The following is a 10,824-nucleotide window of genomic DNA, read 5'->3' as shown; positions in this document are numbered from 1 at the left end:
AAACCACACGACCTTTGTTAGTACCCGTCTATTTCGCAAGGCGAGGTACTGCGTACGCATTTAGGGCTGGGCCTGCGTACTCCCAGGTCCCAATAATACAAATCACACCGTTTAATCGTGGAGGCCCCAACACCGTGTCAAGGTCCTGACATTTCCTCTGGCCCACATTCCTCAAACCTACGGCACGTTCCTATCAGTGAGAGCGGCAACTTCGGCGCCGAGAACAAACCGCTGAAAGTAAGCGGCAACCTCCGCTCTCGGGAACGCCAATCGTCCCATACTCCGGGATCTTCACAGTCGGCCCTTCTCGAGTATTCCCGGTGTTCTTCCTAGTTGGCCTCCTGCAAGCCCCCACGCCAACCTGGGAGGAGTCGACCTCTTGCGACTGTACCAACTGAAAAGCACAGGGGTGCAGAGACTGAACATACTGAGATGAGGGGCATGAGACGGAGAAAGAAACGCCTTTGATAATAAATAAAGCACTATTTTTTATCTCAGTATTGTATGGGGCTCCTGTCTCCCCACAGAAGTAGAGTTTGTCATCTTCCAACGGAAAACGGCCCTTGCCTGCCCCTAGATCTGGCACGCCTGGCCTTTGGTCTCGCCCACGTCGGGCGACCCCGCGGTCACGTGCTCCTCCTGGCCTTCTGGCGGAACGTGCATGCTGCTGTGGGGACGACCGAGTAATGGCAGCCTTGCTGAGACCTGCCCGGTGGCTCCTCCGCGCGGGGTCAGCCTCGCGTCTCCCGCTTTCCCTGCGTCTCCTCGCGGGCGGCCCGTGCCGGCGGCACGCTGCCCCATGCCCGCCTGCCGCTCGCGCCGGGCCTGTCGGCGGGTGAGTACCCAGGCCCTTCCTCCAGCCACGCTGCAGCGCGGGGGTCCCTGGGGTCGTTGGCGCTAGCGGAGGCTGGGTCCCGCCTGTGGCCTCACCATGCTGCTCGCCGCCCCAGGACCAAGCATCCCTGGGCTTCGGACCCACGCTCTCCGTCCGAGGTTTTCAGGTGATAGGGTTAAGCGCTCTCAGAAGGTCATGGCCGCGGGCACGGCTTCTTTCCGGGTTGAATGAATCTTGCTCTCGGCAGCTCGAACTGGGTTTTCCTGCCCTTGGGCTACCGATGGCCAATGAAGTGGGGGGAGGGGGTGCTTTGAAGGCTGCTGTGGGGTGGGTTGGTATTCTCCTTAAGATTGGCCGGCTTGGGTGCTGTCCCGTGTGAGGTCACTGTTGGTAATCAGTAGCCTTTTAGTATTTAGGTTTCGAGAGTTTTGGTGTTTTTTGGAGGGGGGTTGTTTTGGGAGTTTTGGATGAACTAGGGATAGCTTAGAGCTGGACATTTGATTATGACTAGTTTGGGCTTTTGCCGGTATTTTCTTGATTTCTCCTTCAGTACTTACACGAAGGCGTTTGGGTTGTGAATTGTCATAGTATGATCTATAAATGTTGAATGAGTAAGTGAACACATGCAAGGCACTATTGGGATCTGGGGATGCAAAGGCAAGTTAAACTCTCACTGGGTGTCAAATGTGTGAATAAATACCTTTATGAATGGATGCCCTCATGGATTGAGGTTTATCGGGAGTCAGGTTTGGTATAGACTTTTGAGGGGACGGGATAAGGAAGGTTGATGAAAGTGTTTGTTTGGGTAGAATTCTGACCACCAGAGAAAAGGTGATGGGGGCTGAGGTTTTGGCATTGGAGGGAAACTGATTTTGAAAGATTAGTGCTTATAAATAAAGGTACTTTGGGAGCTAGCATAAGAACTAAGAGCTAAGGGTCTGGAATAGGCTGGGCTGGACTGCAGGCTCAATTTATTTGCAGTATGCTATTGGGTAAGTTAGGTGACATCTCTAGGCCTCATATTTCTTAGCTGTAAGATGGGAGTGGTAATAATGTTGTTAGTATGGCAAGAGTGTCTATATAAAACACTTAATATAGGACTTGATACGTAGTAAGTGCCTTTTTAGTTAGTACAACAGTAATAACTATGATTATATGGACCTTCAGGGACCAGTCTGGAAACGTGATCTCTGTGTAATATTATATGGAGGAAATGTTTTATGATTTTGTAACAACTTAGTTATAAATTTTTGGAATGTAGTCTACTTGTAATTTGGAGCCTGCATGTGTTTTCTTATTAGGCCTGAACAGTTAATCTTCAGAAATCATGCCTCTGCTTTCACAGAAATACATTTCTAGGCTTTCAAGGAGTTTCTTTATAGAAAGGTAGGCCAATTACTCTTATTTTGCCAGTACTGAGCATCCTTGTGAAGCCAGAGGAGTGTCATTGGTATATTTCATCTTCATTGTTGCATTTGAGGAAAACTGAATAAACAGTGAACACAATTTAGAAAGAGTATTGGTCTGTGTTCATCAGACCCAGGTTCCATTTACTTGTTGCATAATCTTAGACATCTTATCTAACCTGTCTGAACCTCATTTTCATTATCTGTAAAATAGAGGTAAAAAGCTATTCCCCCTTATCATTGTAAAGTTGTTTTCTTGTCATTGAGGACTAAACTTAAATGTTGTCTCTTCATAGAAGCCTTACTTCGACCCTCAGTCTAAAAAACTACATTACCATATTTTAGTTTTATTCATGGCACATCTCACTTGTCTTATATTATTACTGACTTATTTGTTCTCTGTTTGTTTCCTCAGTAGAAAGTAAGCCACATGAGAGCAGGACTTTGTCTTGTTCACCACTGTGTGCTCAGATCCTAACAGGCAATAAAGAGGTATTTATTCCCTCGTTCTCCTGGACTCTGAACACTCTTTCTGTACAGTCTATCTCACAGCCTATAAGCATGCGCACATCTTTCCCACCTGAAAAATAAAACCTTTCCCAGGATTCTGCATTTACTTGAGAAGTTTCAGAAATACGCAGATAATGGAAGAGGTCAACCGAAGGAGAATGAAAAAAGTGAGAAAACATAAAAGGACCAAGGGCAAAACACCCAAGGACATCAGCATTTAATAGATGAACAAAGGAAAAAGGAAGGAACAAAGCAAGTGAGAAAAATTCTAAAAAGAAGAGGAAAGAGGGATGTCAGCAATGCCAGGAAAAGGGTTTCATGAGGGGAAATCTGGGGGACATAGTAATATGCCAGAGGTCAAGGCCTAAAAAGTGGATTCGGTAATTAAGATGTCGTTTATAAAAATTAAATAACATTTCACACATACATAAATGACTAGAAGGATATATATCAATGGCTCTTTCTGGGTAATAGAGTTAAGGGTAATTTTTTTTTTTTTTTTTTTAAAAGATGACCGGTAAGGGGATCTTAACCCTTGAGTTGGTGTTGTCAGCACCACGCTCAGCCAGTGAGCAAACCGGCCATTCCTATATGGGATCGAACCCATGGCCTTGGTGTTATCAGCACCGCAGTCTACCGAGTGAGCCACAGGCCGGCCCTTTTTTTTTTTTTTTTTAAAAGATGACCGGTAAGGGGATCTTAACCCTTGACTTGGTGTTGTCAGTACCACACTCAGCCAGTGAGCGAACCGGCCATCCCTATATGGGATCCGAAACCCGGGCCTTGGTGTTATCAGCACCGCACTCTCCGAGTGAGCCACGGGCCGGCCCAAGGGTAATTTTTTTTTTTTTTAAAGATGATGGGTAAGAGGATCTTAACCCTTGGCTTGGTGTTGTCAGCACCACACTCTCCCAAGTGAGCCACAGGCCGGCCCAGAATTAAGGGTGATTTTTAGTTTATTGTTTTTTTTTTTTTTCCTTTTTGTCTTTTTTCGTGACCGGCAACGGATCGCAACCCTCAGTGTCGCGCCCGTACCGGCCCGGGACCGGCAACGGGATCGCAACCCTTGGTGTTGCTCCCACACCTCGCTCAGCCAGTGAGCGGCCAGTCTGTATGTGGGATCCGAACCCTCGGCGGGAGCGCCACCACGCTTCCCAAGCGGTGCACTGTAGCAGTGCGCCACCGGGCCGGCCCTAGTTTATTGTTTTTGTTCCTGTATTTTACAATTGTTCCTCAAAGCACATGAGCTTTTAAATTTAAAATATACAATAAAGAGTTAATAAGTAAGATACTGGCCTTTGCCAGTGGTGTGATTGCAGTGGGTAGAAGAATGAACAAAAAGTGAGGAAATGAAGGAGACATGGGAATTCGTTAGATTACTTTATTTGGGATGAATCTCTTCCTCTAACTCCCATCATAATGCCTTAGTTTCCCTGGTACTTGATCCTGTTGTTTTCCTATTTACAATTAAGCACTGTGGTGGATCCCACCGGTTCCAGAATGAGGTCCAGACTCTTTAGAACAGGTGCTTTGTGAGCTGGAGATACCTCTGCAGCCTCACCTCTTATGTGTTCCTTCCCATGGCATCCTGTGTTCTAGCCATACCAAACTACTGCTTTGAAGTGTTCTACAGCAGGGCTTCCCAAACTATAGTGAGCACGATTCCTTGGGGATCTTATTAAAACACACATTCTGATTTTGTAGGGCTAGGCAAGGGACTGAAATTCTGTATTTCTTACAAGCTCCGAGATCATAAAAGTGCTCTTGGTTGTGGATCATCAAGGTTCTGATGGGCCATGTTGTACATCTCCTTGCCTTTGGATGGGATGTTCCCTCTTGGGATGTTTCTCTCCTTTCACCCTACTCAGGTGTCTTGCTTCTTCCATCTGACTGCTCCTTTCTTGTGCCTCCTTTTAGATACTGTTCACTAAAGTGTCCATTAGCACTGTTGCATGTGCAACCACCAACACTCCAGACCAGGTTGTAAGTTCCTGGAAGATATGGTCTTTGTCTTATTCTTTTTGCCTCCTTTGGTGTCTGACGTTGTGGTAGGTAGCACGTGTCAAATGATTGTCGAGTGTCTGAGTTTTTTTTTTTTTTTTTAAAGATTACTGGTAAGGTGATCCAAATCCGTGGCCTTGGTGTTATCAGCACCATACTCTCCCAAGTGAGCCACGGGCCGGCCCCGAGTGTCTGAGTCCTTAGACACCAAGGAAGAGATATTGTGAGATACAGAGGGTAAAGGGGTACTTAACCCATTTATGTACTGTAGGGTGTTTCTACAAATTCACCCTGCTTTTGATTTCCAGGAACTTCCTGTCTGAGGACAGATGAGTAAAATTATTAGAATTTATTAATCTGTTTTCAAAATCGAAGCACCAAAAAGTGCACACTTCTCTTTTGTATTCTTTAGTTCTGCTCTTTATTTTCCCATTTCAGTGCTTTTTCTTTGTTTTAGACAAATGCTTTCTTAAAAGCCAGCTCTTACCTTATTCACAGTGTTCCAAGGGTAGAGAAGTGCGTGAAGAGACTTGGAGGCTGTACTTTAACACCATTTTATTTTGTTTTGTTTTTTGGGTGAGTGGCCAGTAGGGGCATCTGAACTCTTAACCTTGGTGTTATAACACGGTGCTCTAACCAACTCAGCTAACCAGCCAGCCTTGGAAGCTGTACTTTCATGCTGTGTGGCCATGTGGGGTGTGGTGGATGTTGATTCTGCAAAGGCTAGTTAATACTAAGGTTGATTAGAAGGTTGGTTTGATGGTTGGAAGCCAGTGGAGGATTTTGAGAAGTACAGGTCTCTTAACAAAGTTTACATAGACTACAGGAGAGAGAGAGAGAGTGGGAATAGACAGACAGTTAGGAACAATATTGGTGCTGCAGATTAGGGGAAATAGTGCCCGAACTAGGTGGTGCAAAACTGAAAAGAAACTGACTTTTTTTTTTTTTTTTCCTTTTTGTCTTTTTTCGTGTCCGGCAATGGATTGCAACCCTCAGTGTCGCGCCCGTACCGGACCGGGACCGGCACCGGGATCGCAACCCTCGGTGCTGCACCCGCACCTCGCTCAGCCAGTGAGCGGGAACCGGTCTGTATGTGGGATCCGAACCCTCGGCGGGAGCGCCGCCATACTCCCAAGCGGCGGAAACTTACTTTTCTTCTTAAGAGAAAGAGAACAGGAGATTAGGGAGGGTTAACAGAATTAGGAAGAGTAGATTTGGAGGTAAGGACCAACAATGGTGCCTTTAGTTTGGATCTTTATCATTTTCAAAATGTGTTCATATGTATATCATACATACATTTCATCTTCTGTGGGTTGATACTACAAATTAGGAAACTGAGGCTTAGGAGGTTAAAGTAATTTATCCAGGATATTAAGTTGGATTCAACTGCAGATAACTGTGTTTCCCAGTTCTGAAGTGTTTTAAATATGTTGTGTTTTAGATGCTGTACAGATTACTTATGGACGTAAAAACATTTTTAAAAAGGCAATACATGATACATTATACATTTTGTAATTAAAGACTGTTCCAATTAAGTAAGCACGAGATAAGATCTCAGAATGTAAAATCTGGAAGGAATCTTTATTTTTTTATTTATTTATTTTTTCCTTTTTTTGTCTTTTGTCGTGACCGGCAACGGATCGCAACCCTCAGTGTCGCGCCCGTACCGGACCGGGACCAGCAACGGGATCGCAACCCTCGGTGTTGCTTCCGCACCTCGCTCAGCCAGCGAGCGGCCGGTCTGTATGTGGGATCCGAACCCTCGGCGGGAGCGCCGCCGTGCTTCCCAAGTGGCGCACTGTAGCAGTGCGCCACCGGGCCGGCCCCTGGAAGGAATCTTTAGAATCTAGTACATCCCACTCTCATTTTATAGATTCTAAAGAGTATCTCGCTGCATATCACATCATAGGTCCCAATCTGGTTAACTGACTCTTCATCACTTTCCGTCATAGCTGAGACAGAGGAGATAGCCCTTTGGACTGGAGGAGCTGTATATGGAGGGGACATCTGGATAGGGGGAAAGGATTCGTATTTCAAGCCAGGAGACTGTTATCAAGTATAGAAAGTTGTTAGTGGCTTTTCTAGTAGTCTAAAATTCTCTGACTTTCCAAATGGTCTGTGTTTGAGGGACAACTTAATTTGGCAAGGCTTTTTGGAGAATTGAGGTCTTATAAAATTGTTTAGGGAGAAAGTTCATTGTGATTTAACTTTACAAAAGATTTTTTAAAAAATCAGTCAACAGACATTTATTTATTTATTTATTGTCCTTTTTGAGACCGGCTGCACTGTGCTCAGCCAGTGAGCGCTGTGAGTGCACCGGTCATCCCTATATAGGATCCGAACCCGCTGCGGGAGCGCTGCTGCGCTCCCAGCGCCACACTCTCCCGAGTGCGCCATGGACTCGGCCCCAGTCAACAGACATTTATTGAACACCTTCTGTAATAAGAGAGCCATTATTTATTGAACACTGCTTTGTTAGGAGTCTTATATTTGTTTTTTTCTCATGTGCTCTTCACAAGGTAGGTATTTTTCTTCATATAAAGAAACTAATGCTTAGAAAGACCAATTGCTTTTCCCAGAGTCACACAGCTATTAAATAGCACAGCTTGGATTTGAACAGGCCTTTTAAAGTTGTCTTGTGATTTCTGTTAAGACATTTAAGAATTAGTGAATACTTAGTTAATATTTATTAAACTTATTTTGCCAGGTCCTTGATGTACACTTTTACTGTTGCCCAGCTTTGGGCATTTGTGTACTGCCTTCAGATTTTTTTGTCAAATCCGAGTATTTCTTCAGCTATTAGTTATATTTGATAATTTTCTTTACATTGGTTTAGATTTAAACTGACATTTATATAACTTAATTTTGTCATAAGAAAAAATGTTAGTAAAATAAAGAGCTTGAGGTGATTTTATTATTAGAATAAAACTACTGAAATGGAAAATCTTTGGGCAAGTGCTATCTAAAAATCATCTTGCCTAGCAGAAATGCAATATTTTGGGAAATACTGCATTAACTTAGTTAATCTTAACAAGTAGTATCCTTGTGAGGTAAATGCTGTTGTTCACCCCCAAATTACAGGCTTAGAGAATGTCTTAGTACTTTTTGTGCTGCTATAACAGAATATCTGAGACTGGGTAATTTATAATGAACAGAAATTTATTTCTTACAGTTCTGGCGGCTGGAAAGTACAAGATTGGGAGACTGACATCTGTCCGGGGCCTTCTTGCTGCATCTTCCCATGGCAGAAGGTGGAAGGGCAAGAGGGAACCCACTCCTGAATGCCCCTTTTTAAAGGCATTAAACCAGCCCATGAGGATGGAGCTCTCTCATAGCTTAATCACCTTTTAAAGGCCCTTCTCTTAATATACTTAGAATGGCAATTAGATTTCAGTATGAGTTTTGGAGGAGACACACACTCAAACCATAGCACAGAAGGTTGCAGTATTTTGGTCAAGGTCACATATCTTACAAATGGCAGAACCTGAACTCAGGCCAGTGTGCATGTGGTGTTTCCACTATGCCATGGAGCTTTCCATTTGTGTTTCTTTTTTTCTTTTTTTTTCTTTCCTCTCTGTATGGGTTATACACTATTTTTTTTTTTTTTTGGTGGCTGGCTGGTACAGGAATTGAACCTGTGACCTTGCTGTTATAAGGTTGCATTCTAACCAACTGAGTTAACGCCAGCCCTTTGTGTTTCTTAAGATTGTGCTTATCAAGTGTTTATAAAAATGATGCAATGGTCCATAATCAGATAGGAGATATACAGAGGGTTAAGTAAGCCTCTCTAGGTCACTCTGACATGAAATTTTTTTCATTGAATGGAAGTCAGGATTAACAAATTTATTGGTGAGGCTTGTTGCCTAGAATTTGTGGTTAAATCAGGTGGAGGCCTTGGTGATACATATTTCTTTCCCATCTCCACTGCCCACTCTGGTCTAAGTTTCAATCAGTCTCTCACCTGGATTATTGCAACAGTTTCTAAGTGATATCTCTGTTTTAATTCTGGCTACTCCACCCAGCCAGCTAGACTGACTTTTCTGTTAGCTTTTTTAAAAAATATATTTTGGTGGCTGGCCTGTATGGGGATCCAAAGACTAGTTATTTCAAAAGAGAAATAGATCGTGCTTATAAACCTTCAATAAGGTTCTGATACAGTTCTGTACTTGGAATAAAATCAGTACCTGGAATAAAATCTGAACTCTTTATCTTCAAAATCCCTCATGATCCAGCCTAGTCTTTCCTCTCCAACCTCATTCCTGATGCCATCTGTTGGTCACTCACCTGGCCTGTTGACTGTTTTACCTCTGTTTGGAATACTCCTCCCCTGCTATCTGTATGGATGTTCCTTTTCATCCTTAGCCAAAAAATTTAAACATCACCTTCCTTGAACATTTTATCTAAAGTAGAACCCTGCTGTTATTCTCTTATCATAGCCCCTTGTTGATTTTCTTCATAGTACTTACCACAATTGTTTTTTTTTTAAGTTTAACTAATTGATTATCGGATTTACTGATTAGATAAGTAGAGATCCTAGCACAGTGCCTTATACATACAAAGTGCCCAATAAATATTTTTTGAACTAATAAATGAAAGAATTTAGGTTTGTCATGATAAAAATAAAGAACAATTATAGAATCTTAAAGCGGTAATGACATGAAGAAAGATGGCTTCAGGAGTGATTGATCTGGCAGTTATGTGAAAAGAAGCTGAAGCCTGAGAAACTAATTAGGGGTTTGTTGCAAAAATCCATGTATTCTGGCTTTTTCGCAACGGGTTTGCCGCCAGAATACAGGTGTTGTGAAAACCACCGCTAAGTTAGAGCCAAAATGGGAAAGGAAAAGACTCATATTAACATCGTCGTCATTGGACACGTAGATTCGGGCAAGTCCACTACTACTGGCCATCTGATCTACAAATGTGGTGGGATCGACAAAAGAACTATCGAAAAGTTTGAGAAGGAGGCTGCTGATGAATATAATGTTTGGTCTGGGTTTTTCATATGTGGGCTTTATCATGTTGAGGAAGTTCCTAACCCTTCTGTTCCTAGTTTATTGAGTTCTCTTTCAGTTTTGGAGCATAATTTGACTGGATACAGAATTCTACGATGGTAGGTTCTTTTCTTTAAATACTTTAATTTCACTACACTCTGTTTTCATGGTTTCTGATGAGGAGTCCAATGTAATTCTTACCCTTGTTCCTTTCTGAGAAAGATGGTTTTTATTCTAGCTTTTTCAAGATTTTCTCTTTGTTTTTTTTGTTTGTTTGTTCGCCATTTGAGTATGATATGCCTACCTATACATTTTTTGTTTTTTTATCCTGCTTGATGTTCTTCGAGGTTACTGTTTGTGTGGTTTGATGTATCTCACTAATTTTGGAAAATTCTCAGCTATTTTTACTTTAAATATTTTTTTGCCCCTTCCTCTTTCTTCACCTTCTGGTATTACAATTTTATGTTATACCTTTTGTAATTATCCCACATTTCTTAGATATTCTGTTCTGGTTTTGTTTCATTCTTTTTTTTCTCTTTGCATTTCAGTTTGGGAAGCTTCTATTGACATATCTTCAAGCTCACTGATTGTTTCCTCAGCTGTGTCCAGTTTAGTGATGAGCCCATCAAAGGCATTCTTCATTTCTGTGGCAGTGTTTTTGATTTCTAACATTTCCTTTGACTCTGTTTTCGAGTTTTCATCTCTCTGCTTACAGTACCTGTCTCTTCTTATATATTCTCTACTTTTTCCATTAGTCTTTATATTAATTGTAGTTATTTTAAATTCTCAATCTGATCATTTTAAAATCTGTATCATATCTGAGTCTGGTTCTGATGCCTGCTTTGTCTCTTCAGGCTGTGTTTTTTCTTGCCTTGTAGTATGCTTTGTAATTTTTTGTTTACAGTGGGACATGGTGAATCTGGTAACGGAAACTGAAGTAATCAGACTTTTAGTGTGAAGTTTTATTCAGTCTGGCTAAGAGCTGGACTATGTTTAATGTTTGCTGTAGACCTAACCCCCTTTCTGCCTCGTGAGGACACAGGGCCCTCACCAGAGGCTGGGGTGCTGTCGAGGACGTGGA

The 10,824-nt window shown here is 42.6% G+C and overlaps 1 protein-coding gene across 1 annotated transcript in view; it reads left to right on the top strand.

The window, feature by feature from the left end:
- Positions 1–662: 662 nt before the first annotated feature.
- LOC103599066 (leucine-rich PPR motif-containing protein, mitochondrial-like) overlaps positions 663–10,824 on the top strand; it is a gene marked incomplete at its 3' end in the record, with an annotated part of 106,863 nt that continues 96,701 nt past the window's right edge. The window contains exon 1 of the mRNA XM_008583156.1: positions 663–835. Within this exon, the coding sequence (XP_008581378.1) occupies positions 687–835 (149 nt within the window). The remainder of the gene's footprint in view (positions 836–10,824) is intronic.

This window comes from Galeopterus variegatus, unplaced genomic scaffold (assembly GCF_000696425.1).
Source record: "Galeopterus variegatus unplaced genomic scaffold, G_variegatus-3.0.2 Scaffold2840, whole genome shotgun sequence".
NCBI classification, from domain to species: domain Eukaryota; kingdom Metazoa; phylum Chordata; class Mammalia; order Dermoptera; family Cynocephalidae; genus Galeopterus; species Galeopterus variegatus.
The sequence above is the reverse complement of the archived record's forward strand: the minus strand, read 5'-3'. Positions and strand labels throughout refer to the sequence as shown.